This window comes from Panthera leo, chromosome B2, assembly GCF_018350215.1.
Source record: "Panthera leo isolate Ple1 chromosome B2, P.leo_Ple1_pat1.1, whole genome shotgun sequence".
Classification (NCBI taxonomy): domain Eukaryota; kingdom Metazoa; phylum Chordata; class Mammalia; order Carnivora; family Felidae; genus Panthera; species Panthera leo.
The window spans coordinates 110752337-110768236 of record NC_056683.1 but is presented as its reverse complement, the minus strand read 5'-3'; the positions used below and the strand labels follow the sequence as shown (position 1 = coordinate 110768236).

The 15900-nt window shown below is 36.7% G+C and overlaps 1 protein-coding gene across 1 annotated transcript in view; it reads left to right on the top strand.

Moving 5' to 3' along the window:
- Positions 1–368: 368 nt before the first annotated feature.
- Positions 369–15900, top strand: part of TRDN (triadin) — a 394142-nt gene continuing 378610 nt past the window's right edge. Inside the window, exon 1 of the mRNA XM_042939743.1 lies at positions 369–604. Coding sequence (XP_042795677.1) covers positions 583–604 — 22 coding nt within the window. The 5' untranslated portion in view covers positions 369–582. The remainder of the gene's footprint in view (positions 605–15900) is intronic.

Below are 15900 nucleotides of genomic sequence, written 5' to 3'. Positions count from 1 at the left end.
CCCTCCCCACACCAAATAAGGGAAGAGGAATGTTCTGAGCATGAAGGGCGCTAAGAATAAATCTGAGCTATCACAGATAAGATTACTTTCAACTCTTTATTTCATGTTTTCTGACATAGACCCCAAGATCTGTAATTATCTTAGGGAAACTGTGGGGGTTTAGACAGTACTTTCTAGTTTTGTTTTGTTTTGTTTGGCCTATCTTTCTTTGGGGCTGGAGAGCTGGGGTGTGTGTGTGTGTGTGTGTGTGTGTGTGTGTGTGTTCCACTAGAGTGCCAAAAAAAAAAAAAAAAGTGCTGAAGAGTCCTAGGGAAATGAGGCTATTTTTGTTCGAAGCTGATACTTCTGCCTGAGCCACAAGTGCAGCTTGGAAAGGGCTCAGGTTGTTTCCAGGGGGAGAACTCTGCAGAGAAGAGACAAAGTTCAACAGGACAACAAAGGAGCAGCAGAAACAGCCAGGAAAAGGAAGAGCCCTCACATTTTCACACAGAACCCCCTATCAGAGTTCTCAAATCCTAAAGTATTCTGCAAAGTGCCACTTGACGGGAACTTTTCACCTGCCTTTTCCTTTCTCCAACCACCATGACGGAGATCACTGCTGAAGGTATTGCTACCATTTTCCAATATACCGACTAGGAAAACAAGGTGGAAGTTGATAGTGACATTGACCGTCCATTTGTCGACTTAAATGTTGCTTTTAGATATTTTCTTAATCAATGATTCTATACAGGATTGGAGAAGTGGGTTTCAGTGCTGAGATGCTGATAGATCTGTGTGTTGGGGGAGAGAAGGGGTTTCTCTGAAATTTTGCATGTGGAAACTGTTGTGTGCTATGCCAAAGGCCTCAGGTACCAATTGTAACCGGCCCCTCTATAAATAGCTATGGTCATGTAACATCATGGCTAATATCTAACCTTGCAAAACTTACAAGGCTCAAAAGGATAGAAGCCACGATGAACTTGAAATGTTGCATCTAATATTTAACCATGGAAGAATGATTTTGAGTACTTTTGCTTTATGATATTTTAAAATGCGGATCTTAAATTTGTTTTCCCTTTCTAATTTCAATGTATAAATATGCACACACACGTATATAAGATTTATATACAACTTAAGATGTAAGTGCCCCCACAAAATTTGTATACATTTTACTATTGGTAGATAGTCAGAGACAAGGTTTGGAAATACACAAAATATAGATAAATATGATTTTAAAATAAAGCAATTCAAATTCTGATTCTTTTCACACACTCATGTCTCTTTTGCATTTACACAAGGAACTCTATCTTTCTATAAAAGTAAATATTTTGTTTCAGTGCTTATTCTGAAAAGGTTTATGCCCTAACTAAAACGCAATTTTTAATTATTCGACCATGGTAGCAATCGTTTCACCTATATGCAAATATATAAATATATAAAAATATTTACATTTCTTAGAATAAAAGGACCCTTTAAAACAACTAAAGCATTTTATATACAGACACAATCCAGTTCTAGTTGGGGTAAAAATCTAAGAGGTGGATCTAAAATTTGCTTCTGGCAGCTGTAAGAAAATCAGACAGGTGGTGCTCTCATCAGCTTCCAAGTTGAATGCTGTTCTGGTTTGTTTTTAATTAGACAACTGAAAAATAGAACGTGTGGTTTTGGCTCTTCGCGTAGACGTTAGTATGGACACACAGTGATTTCAGAGTTGGAGATTTTCAGTCAATATTTATAAGAAGAAATGTCTTACTTGTATATTCCACTGAGAAGTTTAGCCTGGCACCCCAAATTAATAAAAACAATTACTGAGAGATTTCTGTTTATCAGGTATTTTTCTCAGGACTTTGTATTTACTTATTTAAACCTCATGCAATTCAATTAAGTCGGCATTATTATCTCCATTTTGCAGAAATAGAAACTAAAACTCAGATGTTCAGTGACTTGCTCAAGACTATGGCATTGCCAAGATTAGAAGCCAGCTCCCTTAGATCTAGTTTGTGTTTCTTCTTTTTTATAAAAGGATATCAGGTTTACTCTTTACCAATTTTAGTTCAGAATTTGCTAACTAAATATAAATAGCAATTTTTCCTATTCTTTAGATATTCTGTATCATGTGGCCTTTAGTTTGTCTTAAAGAGAACTATCTATAACAACTTCTTGCTTCACCCTGCACAAGCTATTAAGATACCTATGGGGCGCCTGGGTGGCTCAGTCGGTTAAGCATCCAACTTCAGCTCAGGTCATGATCTCGCGGTCTGTGAGTTTGAGCCCCATGTCAGGGTCTGTGCTGACAGCTCAGAGCATGGAACCTGCTTTGGATTCTGTGTCTCCCTCTCTCTCTGCCCCTCCCCCGCTCATGCTCTCTCTCTGTCTCTCTCAAAAATAAACATTAAAAAACGTAAGAGACTCTTAAAACTGAAAACAAACTGAGGGTTGATGTGGGGTGGGAGGGAGGGTAGGGTGGGTGATGGGTATTGAGGAGGGCACCTGTGGGGATGAATACTGGGTGTTGTATGGAAACCATTTTTGGCAATAAATTTCATATTAAAAAAAAATTAAAAAGATACCTGTGAATGTGTTTCCCTCCCTATATATGGGATGTGCACATCCAGCTGATTCAGGAGGTCACTTGACCAAAACATTTTTGGTTTGCCTGTGGATGATCTTTGTAGACCTTTGCACTTGATTCATAACTTTTTTTTTATGGGAGAATTCTTAATTATTAAATAGAACTTTGGTTTCTGTCTTCTCCATGTGGAGCATCTAAAGGATTTTCAAAAGACTGCCTGGAGTCTCCCATAAAAGTAATTGAATTAGTAATAAATTAAAGTGTAAAAACACCATCTAGTGATGGTCATTTTCCTCTCCTTACCCCCTGCAGTTCATAGGATCTATGTCATTTGAACACCATTGACGTACTTTTTTTTCATTTCTGGAATGATTTATTAATCATATTTCTCAAATAAAAATTAGACTGTCAACTCAAATAGCTGAATTTTTAAGTTTGACACTTCAGTCCTTCTCTGTGGTTATCCAGAGTTTCCTGCACACTTCTCTCCTACACACTTTTCATTTTGTCCTCATGAGTCACACTTTTTTGGGCCCTGGCCACAATAGCCTTCTTTTAGTCTTTCATAGGAGGTGTGCTTTTGTGCAGAACTTTGGTACACATTCTTCCCTTAGTCTGGAATAGTCTTTCGACTCATCTGCTGTATTTCTTTTGTCCCCACTTTTGGGCACATTTCTAAAATGTAAGTACTGTACCAGTAGTCGAGGGCATCTACTGATTACTCTTCCCATCCATTTATCACAAAGCAAGCAAACATCACATAGCACTTATGAAGGCTAGAGCTAGCGTAGCCCCTTGGAGAGCTCTAGTCCACTGGCTTGACCTCAATTTTTGGAAAACTGAGGCTCATACAGATTATACCACTCTTCTATGGTCATTGATAATTAGAGGAAGTCTGAAGATAAAATTCATGTCTCCTATGGCTTATATCAATGCTTATTCAACTATAATGCAGGTCATGTGGATAAACCTTAAGTTTTACTAAGAACCTTAGTAAGAACCTTCATTAACCTTTTATTAAGAACGTTATTAACTGAAGAGTGTTATGCTAAGTGAAATAAGTCATACAGAGAAAGAGAGATACCATATGTTTTCACTCTTATGTGGATCCTGAGAAACTTAACAGAAGACCATGGGGGAGGGGAAGGGAAAAAAAGTTAGAGAGGGAGGGAGCCAAACCATAAAAGACTCTTAAAAACTGAGAACAATCTGAGGGTTGATGGGGGGTGGGAGGGAGGGAGGGTGGGGTATGGGCATTGAGGAGGGCACCTGTTGGGATGAGCACTGGGTGTTATATGGAAACCAATCTGACAATACATTTCATATTAAAAAAAAGGAACCTTATTAAGAACCTTTATTAAGAACTTTTGTTAAGAACCTTAAGTTCTTTACATAGATTTTCACTGCATGGTCCAAGTTGGATTGCTTCATCTGACGGAACGAAGTAATGCTTTTGTGTTTCAGGTACAGAGCAATAGACGAAGTAGAACTAGACCAAAGTTGAAAGCCAAAGGATTTTAGGGAAACAGCATCTTTGATTCTGGCCATGATAAATTAATAAATATAATTATAATAATATTTCACATTTATTTAGAAGACCTTATATGTCAAGCAATGTATGAAGTTTGTTATGTGATCACTGAATCCTCAATTTAACTGAGATAGATATTTTTACTATTGCTATTTATAGAATAAGAACCTGAAGTTTAGAGAGGTTAGGAATTCACCTGAATTTATACAGCTGTATATAGTGTAGCTAGGATTCACATCCAGATCTCTAACCTGAGACATGCTGAATACTTCTCCTTGGTGTGTGAGACTGTTAGCCTAGTGTGGTTTCAGAGGCTGATGGGGGCCTACGCTAGGCCCTTATTCTACTATGGCCCATGCTAGGTTGATCAGGTATAATCAGGCCACAGACTGGATCAAACTCAAAGAGTGCCAGGGCTTAGGACTATAAATGGCCTCTACCTTCTTTCCAGAGGCCTAGTTATTCCTAGACAAGTGCCAGAGTTAGCGCCCCTATGAGTCTCATTGTGAATTTTCAACCACCAATTTCAGCATTTGACAGCATATAGCATTATGTAAAACTACCTTTTGAGTACTTTTAATAATGAAGTATAGTTAATTCCTCATAGCTTTTTTGAAAACATAGAAACCTTTTTAAAAGTTGATGAAATATGTAATGTTTTAAAATTGCCAGGTAACTAATATACAAATTATGCATTACTATAATATTTATATAACCGTGTTCTCTGGGTCCAAGGACCCTTAAAACATAGGAAAGTACAAATTTTTATGTAATAGACTCAAGTTGGTAGAGATCCTATTTATAATTAACTTATAATTTACTAGAATGCTTAGTTAAGGGAAATTCTGTAAAAAAGTTAGAAGTTATGTCAAAATCTCAACTTCAATTATATAATTTCAGGATTCAGGAGACGGTTTGTTGTACTAAGTAGGGGATTGTTTCCTCTCTTTTAGCTCAACCATGTTTTACTGCTTCTGTAACAAACCTGTGAGAGGATTTGATGTTCAAAATTTAGAGCGAAAATAGTAATTTATTTTGCACAATGCACTGCTTCAACAGATTCTATAGCACCTCAGTGGCAATTGTCATTCTCAAGAAAAGAGGTCAAGAATTCACAACCGGACTAATTAACTATGCACACCAGTTATGTCACCTAGAGCAATAGACGGTGAAATTACAAGTGCTTTTGTGTTTCAGGTACAGAGCAAGTAGGAGGAGATCCAGATTATATATTTGTGTTTATCTTGCCAAATCAAGAGTGGCTATTTTGGCCCAAGTAGAGATGACTTGGGTTGGGAGGTGGAGGAAGAGGATGAAGCACTAGGTTCAACACCTAATGACTTCCAAATTATGTTCTCCTGTTCAAAAAAAGTGATATACCACATATAGAATGTCTACACCACATATAGAACTTTTAGTTCTAGGAACATATTTAAATTTTTTTTTTTTGATGTTTATTTTTGAAGGAGAGAGAGAGACAGAGCATGAGGGGGGAGGGGCAGAGAGAGGGAGACACAGAATCCGAAACAGGCTCCAGGCTCTGAGCTGTCAGCACAGAGCCCGATGAGGGGCTCGAACCCATAAACCACTAGATGATGACCTGAGCCGAAGTTGGAGGCCCAACCGACTGAGCCACCCAGGCGCCCCCAGAAACACATTTTAAAATTGACATTGACAAGAGAATATATTTGGAGGAGGATCATGATCATAACAGGCACAGTTACATGAAAAGACTTTTGCACAGGTTGTTTAAAGTGTAGATTGGCGGGGAAGAGACAATGCAAAAATCAATAGATAAAAAGTCTGGAAGCCACAGAAAGGCAAACTCTTGGGAAAATATAAGGCAAAACCTAACCAACCATTAAAATGAGAGCTAGAACTAACTCTTCAGATTGAAAACCAATAACAATAACAAAAACAAAAACAAAACCCAGAATAAAGAGAAACAAAAGAAAAGCAGTGAATGGAACACCGTCTCTAATTATCAAGTAATAGACGGATGAGGAGTATGCTAAAAACTACACCATAGCAGGCAGTCAGCAAAATCCAGGCTATGGGAACCTCTGCAGTACAAACAACAAAATTCCTTCGCATAAGTTACTACAAACAAAAAGAGATGTCAAGGAAACCTATAAAACCAAATGTGAAAATAAAGCAACCTATCATAATGTGTATAATTAATGGATCATGATTCAAACAACCTTAAAAAATTTCAATTAAATAATTGGAAACTCCCCACACTTTGAATATTTGATGGTAGTGATGATGACCTTGTCTTTAGGGATGACCATATTGTGGTATGTTTTAAAACTTCTTATATTATTTGGAGATACATACTCAAATATATATGAATGAGATGATGCAATGTTTGAAACTTCCTTTTAAATAATATTCCACAGAGGAATGTCAATGGGCTGTGTGTGGCATAAGATTGACCATGACTTGATTATATCGAGGCTGATGATGGGTTCATTATAACATTCTGTTTTGTGAATATTCAAGTTTTTCCTTAATAAAGAGCTAGGGGGAATAAAACAACAGAGCTGGTGTATTTAGTAAATACTTTTAGTAACAATTTACTTTTTGTTATATACATGGGTCAATGAATCCATTGACCACCAAATTTATTTGTAAGTGCAAATTACTGTCTAAATTAACAGTCTGCTGTCATTGAAATGGAAACCAAATATGCTTGTATTAGACAGAGGGGTCCAGACATGTGTATTACATTTGTAATAGCAGAAAAAGAAACAATGCTTTTTAAATATATCTGTTATGATGTGGGAATTTGGAGGTTCGTTTCATATCATTTCTCAAAATTATTAGTGACATTACTTAGACATCTTAATTAGTAACAGATCATTTTCAAGATGGTCCATGTGAAAACCTGAGACGAAATCAAAAACCCAAGAGGTCAATATGAGGCAAAGAAAAATAGTTCCAAAAAATGCTGTAGTCAGGAACATGGTATTTACTGACAGGGTATTAAGGACCAAGTCTTGCATGAATATCTTTTAAAAATATCACAGAAACAGTGAAAGCCTAAAAGGCCTTTCACATAAACCTGATTAGTCTGATTCTAAAACTTCTCAATCTTCTTTCCTGCTCAAGTTGAATTTAGAAAAAGAGAAGAAAAGCAAATTGTGAAAACCAGTGGGTGACATAATTCAATGAAAGTCAGAGAGGACAAGGAGTGCAGAGCTGAGAGAGAACAGCATTAAAATAATTAAAGGCAGTGTGATAGAGTACAACGTGCATGGAGTTTATTTTATTTATTTATTTATTTTTTTTAGCGTTTATTTATTTTTGAGACAGAGAGACAAAGCATGAACGGGGGAGGGTCAGAGAGAGGGAGACACAGAATCTGAAACAGGCTCCAGGCTCTGAGCTGTCAGCACAGAGCCTGACGCGGGGCTCGAACTCACGGAGCGCGAGATCATGACCTGGGCGAAGCCGGCCGCTTAACCGACTGAGCCACCCAGGCGCCCCTGCATGGAGTTTAAGTCAGAAATCTGGGTTCCAGCAGTAGTCCCACTTCTTAGCCATACACTGGGGGAGGATGAGGAGCCTCATGGGAGGGGCCGAATAATAAGGCCAGAAGAATGTTTTCAGATACAGAAAATGTACCTTTTTAGTGTCAACCTTTGCTGGGTTCCATTAAGAAGCTTTTTGTTGTAGCTTTTGTTATTATTTCTAAGAGTGATTCTTTTTTTTCTATCACATTTTAAGCACACAGCACCCATTGAAGATGTTCTGTTTGGCAGTTTAAATGCTACTTAATTTTTTTCCTGTTTGTTTTTGGTCATCATTGTGACTCTGATTTATAAAACCATGCTACTTTTACAATGCAAAAATGAATTGAGCCTATTCAGCTATTATTCTAAAGGCTTAGGAATCCTTAGAGACTTAAAGCCTTCAATGCTGTTTGCATTAATTTTTAATCAGTTAACAATATTTAATATAAGGGAAATATAAAATGGTGCAACTAAGCAATTTTAAGGCGGTCTGTGCTGACCTTTGGGTTGAATATATCAATTTGAAAAGAGAATGCATACATAGATTTTCCAGTTAAGCTTCTGGTTTTACAGTTATGGAGTTTAAATCATTACTCTTTTCTTCCTTCAAATAAAAAGAAATACTTTAGCAAAATGTTTAATGTTTTAAAAAAAAATAAGTATTATTTAAAGCAACATATTTAAAATGAGAAATTTAGGGGAAAACCTTTGTCTGGAAACCATGCATTAGCATAATACAATAATTCCAAGTTTATGGAGTTTAGATTCTGTTCAACTTAAAGTTCTAGGAAGATCTAGCAAAGTTAAGTTTTGCATCCCAAATTCCCACTTTCTCTGAATTACATGAGTGCCATGAATAATTTCTCATAGGAAGTGCTATTTGAGTGTCACATGAACATGTATTGCCCCAAGTGAGGATTAAGCAGAGATCGATGAACTTTCTGGTCCAAGAAAAGATAGTATTTTCCATCTTCAAAGGAAGTTAAAAAGAATATCCTTGGCAAATGTGTAATGAATAAAGTCCTGCTTCTCTCTGTACTAGTTATGCTCTCTAAACATCAAACATCTCCACATCTCTGTGCCTCAAGTCAAGCTGTCAAAAGCACACGGAATTTACGATTTTGAAAGATCCTTTGGTATGTAAATGAGCTGTTTCCTCATAAACCATTGAGTCCATCTCACTTATGATGTACTTCGTATTACATTTAAATATGTATGGTTCATATAGTTTCTAATTCGGTATCTGTGGCAAGGGCTGGGGTATGTGGTCTTCGCTTAAAGCTACAATCTTTTAATCTAGAAGAACAAAGATAATTTATGTTCTGCAACCTGCTTTTTAGCAGGGCACGTGAGGCTAGAACTTGCTGTTAGAGACTGGTTTTATCATTGCTACTCATTTGCTCTTTCCTCCTCCTCTCCCCTACACAGGTTAATGAAATGCTGAGAAAGAAACAAAAGAAAGAGCTCTTAATATAATATACACATCATATATACAACTTAGGGCATTGGTGAGCTTATGGATGTAAGAGAATCATTTTCTACTTCTTTATACTTTGAAACATTTTTAGCAAGATTTCCCTGGAAAATTTATTGTTGCTTGCTAAAATAAATCATCATGACTCAGAGAATTTTCTGTTTGTGGTAGACAGTTGATATGACATCAAAACAAAAATGGTAATTATAAAGTGACATTTCTTTGACCTCTAGTGCCAGAGCTATTATTTTTATCCATCGTTATTCTTATTTTACTTATGTATAATTGCCTGAGGGAAAAGAATGTGGTATAAAATCTAGAAGTTACCACAGTATGGTGAAATGCCAAGTTTGTGAATTTAAATATGCAGAAGCATTAGGCATTGCATTTAGAGAAAAGCAAACAAAGAAAATACATCCATTTGAAATATAACAAAATTATAGACTCTGTGGTATTAATTACCAACCTATAATTAGGTTTATAAGGCAGGAGGTCATGTCGGAGTTTCAGTTGTAGTCAATATTTTAGAACCTATTGTGTCCCAAGCTGAATACCAGACAATGGGGAAATGAAGAGATATAATACGAAGTCCCTGATTCTGATACAGTAGATTGAAAAACAAACAGAAAAGGGCAAAAGATAATCATTAGATTGAAGACTGAACAGATTTAAAAACATAAACTCCAGTTTGGATTTATGAATGATGAGTTATTTGATCTAGTTGACAAAATCATGTTATTGTTCATAAATCTTATGATCAGTGAGGACACACTGAAACTTGCTTTAAAAAGTAACTTTAGAATGATTGAGTGTCCTATTCTTCACTCTGGTAATTTGCAGTGCACATGCCATTATTGGACCAATAATGAAATCGCTGGCCAAAGTACAGAGATCATGAATAGGTTTGATCAATGAAGAGATGAAAGAAAAAGAGATAAGGGGTAGGTAAGAATTAGTGGTCTGTGGGATGAGGCCCTAGGACGGTCAAGGTACAGAGTTACCTGGCTAAGAAACTGGATAAAAATCCTGGTTTAAACACTCTAGTTTTGTTAAGGCCCCCTATTGCTGTATCATGGAAAAGGATGGATGTCTTACATTCATGACTTATTTTGAACCAGTAGTTTGATATAATCCCTAGTTTTTGGCCCTCTGATGTGAGTGTGCTCCCAGTATTTGTATGTCCATTGCTGTTTTTGATCCTCAAAAACCCTACTTGAGCTCAGTTTGTATTTTGGGAACACTATTTTCAATTCGTGAAAAAAAAAATGAAATAACACTGTCATAAAAATGACCACTAAATGACTTTCTTCAGGTTAATGATGAGAAATCAGTTGTTACAAACTAATTTTGTGGTCACTGTTGTTCTAAGTGCTATGGGAACTGGTGTTATAGGCCAGTGGTCTTGTTATGGTGTCCTATAAAGGCACTGCATTGAGCATTGAGGGAAGGCAAGAGGGTTTTTGAGATACTAGGGAAAGGCCTTTATCAAAGAAAGGATGAAGAGACATGATCCTTAGTCCAAAGTTCAGAAGACATGACGAGGAAGTACCTAAGGTAGCAGAAATGGCTAGATTTAAGTAGTAACTCAGCAGAAACCTCTAAAGACTTTGCTTACAGTGACTGAAAGGGTTATATTAGAAATAATAGCTTTGGCAGGTCTCAGGAAGTTTTGCTTATCTCTTGAATCAAGTAGACCAGGTTTACTATTCAGTTTCTGCCCAGTCTTTGGATCTAAAAACCTTGCAGGTCCTGACTAGAATTGTCTTGTCATAACTGTAATACAGCCTGGGTCCCTGTCTTTGAGTGCCATAGGATCTCAATAACCAGGTGTTTTGGAACATGGTGTCCTTATCTTTGTCCCTTTCCTCTGTCATTCATTTATGGATGGAAAGGGACAAACCTGCTGGCACACTCAAAGATATTTAATAAGTATGTGCACTTCAAGAAGTTGCTTTGGCCGGTAACTGTGTTAAGTCTGTGGATGAAATGTGAAATATATGTAAACCAGCCCTCAAGGGAAGATGAGATAATTGTAGAAATAACTATATGAGAGAAGGCTGTCAGTTGCCTAAAAGAAGTACAGATAAAATTATATATAAAAACTGTGAGATAGTTTCCTGGGTTTCTCATCACTCAAGTTTAAAGTAGACACCATTTACACATATGAAATAACTAGAGTATAAATTAATGTGTAACAAAGAAATCAAATGTTTTGAGATATGAGTGTCAGGAAAACCCGAGAAGCAGGAGAATAAACGGACATGGTTGATCAGAGACTATTATTAAGTTAAAACTTGAAAGGTACTAAAGGAGGTGCCTGGATGGCTCAGTTGGTTAAATGTCTGACTCTTGATTTCAGCTGAGGTCATGATCTCATGGTTTGTGAGTGTGAGCCCCAGTTGGGCTCTGGGCTGACAGTGTGAAGCCTGCTTGGGATTCTCTCTCTCTCTCCCTCTCTCTCTGCCCCTCCCCCACTCACACTTTCTCTCTCAGAATAAATAAGAAATGTTTAAAAACAAATAACTTGAAGGATATTTCTAAATGAAAGAACAGGAGCATAAAGGAAAATCAAAGAATTAAGTTTTCACCAACATCCCTAGATCCTAAAAGTTTCAGGTTAATATATCTAGCAAACAATTATTTAATATATTTTTACTAATACCTTGGTTTCATGCTCTATGTGAGAGCATCAAAGCTGGAGGAGTCATCCTCTATTAGCATTTGAGGCAGAAGAATTAGTCAAAGATCTTTCCAAGACATTGCAGGATAGTTAGCATAGAGTAGCACCCGTCACTATCATTTTAACTCCACAAACAATTACAGACATCTTCCAATGGAGATGCTAACTACACCCCAGTGAGCAACCAACAAGAACCCAAGGCAAAGATGAGCATAAATTCTAATGGTTGTGAAGGAGGTGGGATTAAAGTACTCAACTATGAGAAACTGCTGACTTAGTTATCTTCCAGTTCTACATAGAAGATTCTTTTAGGCCAATATAAGAGATTTGGATTAGTGAGAAGATCTTTTTAATATTTTCCAGTCAGTTACCAACTAAGAGTTTGTATAACATCTATGGTATATACCATCTATTTCAATGATTAGAAAATTATTTGGGATAGAATGAAATCCTTACTGAAATATAATTATATTTGGCTGTCTTGATTTGCACTTATAATTCTGTAGTAGAAAGGGAAAAAAAAGATGATAATTTTAAAGAAGTGTGGGGCAAAGGGATTCACAAACCAAATGGAATGACCCAATGTCCTCTGGAGAAAAATCAGTGAAAGGTGATGGCTTATTTTCTGTGTCCTTGAGCTAATGAGTTAAGAAGTGACAGCATAATTTGAAGAGAGGCACAGGTGGAAACATCTCTGATAGGTAAACTGAAAGATAGTACTTTGCAAAATTGCCTCTCATACAGTATTACAGAAGCTAAATAATAAACTTGAGAGTGGATTATATGTCCTTACTTCATAGTCAACTGATATTGTGACATATTGAACTCTGCATGTCTGCTTAAAGTACTTCCAATGTTTCTTTAATTCCTTGCAACACTACCAAGATGACAAATATGTTTTCCAATATTGCAGGAACTCACTTAAAATTAAGCTGTTAGGTAACACTGACCTAGAAGCCAGAATGCACAAGAACTCTAAGTGAAAAAAAATTCGATAACTGTGGCAATGTTTTAATAACAGTGTCCCACTTGGTTTTCAAGAGACCAGCCACCTCATCAGTTCAGTGTTAAAAAATATTATGAGTCATCACAGTTTTTAAAATACTAAAAAAGAAACTTTTTGTAAAATACAGGCACTGAAGCTGCATAAATCATATATATTTATATATCATTTACTAAACAATAAGGAAATGATATCCACATAACCAATATCCAGGTCAGGAAACAATGTTTCCATTACCTCTGAAGAATATTCCCATCTGTTACCCACCCACTGACTCTAATTTTGGTTTTGCTTTCCAATCAAGATTTCTCTTTGTCCATCCCTTTCTCCACAGAGAACAACTATTCTGATTTTTTTGATAACAATTTTTTTACTTTGCTTTATAGTTTTATGACCTCCACATCCATAAACGATATAGTTTAGTTTGGCCAAGTTTGTTCTTTCTATAAATGGAACCACACAGCATGCATTATTCTGTGCATAATTCTTGCTGCATTAATTCAACACTATGTTTGTAAGACTCATCTATTTTGTTGTATGTAGTTGTAGTTCATGTTATTCTTGCTGCACAGTATTCCACTGTATGATTGTCATAATTTATTTATCCACTTGAATGTTTTAAAGTTGAGAGGCTGTTATGAATGATACTGTTATGATCATTTTTTTTTTTCTTTCTAGCTTTAATATTCTCTGGTGCTATCATCAATGTGTATTTATTTCATGGCACTACGCTCTGTGTTAAAAAGGTGAATTCAGCATAAAGAAGATACCTTGTTTACTCAGATTGGGTCGTATATATTATCATTTAAATCTAGTTGAAAAACATAGAGAAAGTGTGACCTCAGTGGCCATCTACTAGACATGCCTTAACTTGTTTTTCAGAAGAAATTGATGTATCCCTATAAGATATATAAAATAAAATGGGTATTTGGGAGAGCAGGGAGAGAATGAATAGAATAGTAAGAACTTCTCGAAGATAAAGAAGTAATCCTCAATGTATAATGACCCCTATTTGAGACTGTACAGGAAGCAACACAAAAGTTGACATTTTTTTAAAAGTTTGTTTACTTATTTTGAGAGAGAGAGAGAGAAAGTGCAAGAGGGGAAGGGACAAAGAGAGAGGGAGAGAGAGAATCCTAAGCAGGCCTGCACTGTCAGCGCAGAGCCAGATGTGGGGCTCGAACTCATGAACCATGAGATCAAGACCTGAGCTGAGATCAAGAGTCATATGCTTAACCAACTGTGCCACCCAGGCACCCCTCAAATTTGACATTTAGACCCAGCATAATCTGGCATAAAAAAGAGATTGTTCAACAAATATTGAATGAAGGTGTATGGAGGTCAGGAGCTCGACATATGCATACAGAAACTCATTAACTTCTTCCCAGTTATTCCTCTGACCCTGCAGAATTTTGTCTTTTTCCTCTTTGCTCAGTCTCTAACTTTTAGATTCCTCATTTCTTGATTTCATATTTTCTTCCTTATTCCCACTGTTCCTGCTTTAATTTAAACTCCTATCATTTCAGATTTGGATCCCGGTATGTGACACATTGTATTTTTCACAAGCAGCAGTGGCAATATTTCCCACCCCACTTTCTCTTCTCATAATGTGATCTTGACTTTTTTTTCACTGAGAAGTGAGGTCTATTTTTCCTCCTCTTGAATCCAGAGAGACTCATCTGATCACCTCAACAGATAAAATACAATAAAAATGATACTGTATGGCTTTCAAAGATAGATCATAAAAATGCCAGTCGGTCTGTCTTGCTCTCTTGGGATATTTACTTTTGAAACATGCTATAAGTAGCTTAAGCACCCTGTTGGGAGAACCATAATGAGAGAAACAAATCCTTGGCTGATAAACCCAGCTAAGCTCCCTGTTAACCAGCACCAACTTTTCAGCCATATGAGTGAGCCATCTTGAAAATGGATCCTGCAGTCCCCAGGTGAGACCCCAGGTGATACTTGTGGAGCAAAGACAAATCATACCTGCTGAACTCTGACTAAATTGCATATCTCTGAGAAAAATGAGTGATTATATAAGTTTGAGGCCACTAAGTTTCGGAATGTTTTATTATGCACCAATACATAACTGCTACACTATTACCATGACATAAGCATCCATCTAATCTCCTGACCCCTAACCCATCTTCCACATGACTACCAAATTAAATCTATAATTCTATACCACCCATTGTCTAGTGGTAACTTACAGCTGCTTCAGCCAGATTCAACATGATGTTAGTCAATTGAAAAATTGTTATATTTCTACAACTTTATCATTCATTTGTCCACACATTCATTACTTTAGCCAAAAATATTTAAGGAATGTTAGCTATTATAAAAGTATTCTAGTCCCTGGAGGTATGTTCATTGAAAAAAGAAAAGAAGAAGAAAAAGAGGAAGAAGAGGAAGAGGTAGGAGAAGAAGAAGGAAAAGAAAGAGAGGAAGAAGTAGGAGGAAGAGGAAGAGAAGAAGGAAGGGAAAGAAAGGAGGAGGAGAAGAAAGAAGGAGGAGAAGGAAAAGAAGAGACAGAGAGAGAGGAAAAAAATCACTGCTGTCGAAAGACTCACTGAACCAAATTCTCAGTTACACCCCACTTGGAGATTCTGCAAATGTGAATGGGCATTTTTTTTTTGGCGGGGGTTGGTGGGGATTTAGTGTGCTTAAAATATATCTTGATTGTGGACCAAGGAATTTAAATTTGTAAGATCTCCACACAATAATTTACAGAACAGGCCTAAGCAACACCTTGCATAGAGTAGTGCTCACATAATGTGTATGGATTGATAAAGAATAGAGAGAAGGGCACATGGCTGGATCAGTTGGTTGAGCACTCAGCTCTTGATTTCAGCCCAGGTCATGATCTCATGGTTTGTGGGATAGAGCCCTGTGTCAGGCTCCGAGCTGACATCACAGAGCCTGCTTGGGATTCTCTCTCTGCCCTTCTATTTCCCTCCCCCACACTCTCTCTCTCTTTCAAAAAAAAAAAAAAAACTTTAAAAAAGAATAGAGGGAATATTAGTTATAGCATATAGAATAATGACCATCTAGGATATCCATGCCTCAATCCCCAGAATCTGTGAATATGTTATCTTACATGGCAAAAGGGAATTTGCAGGTGTGATTATATTAAGTACCTAGAG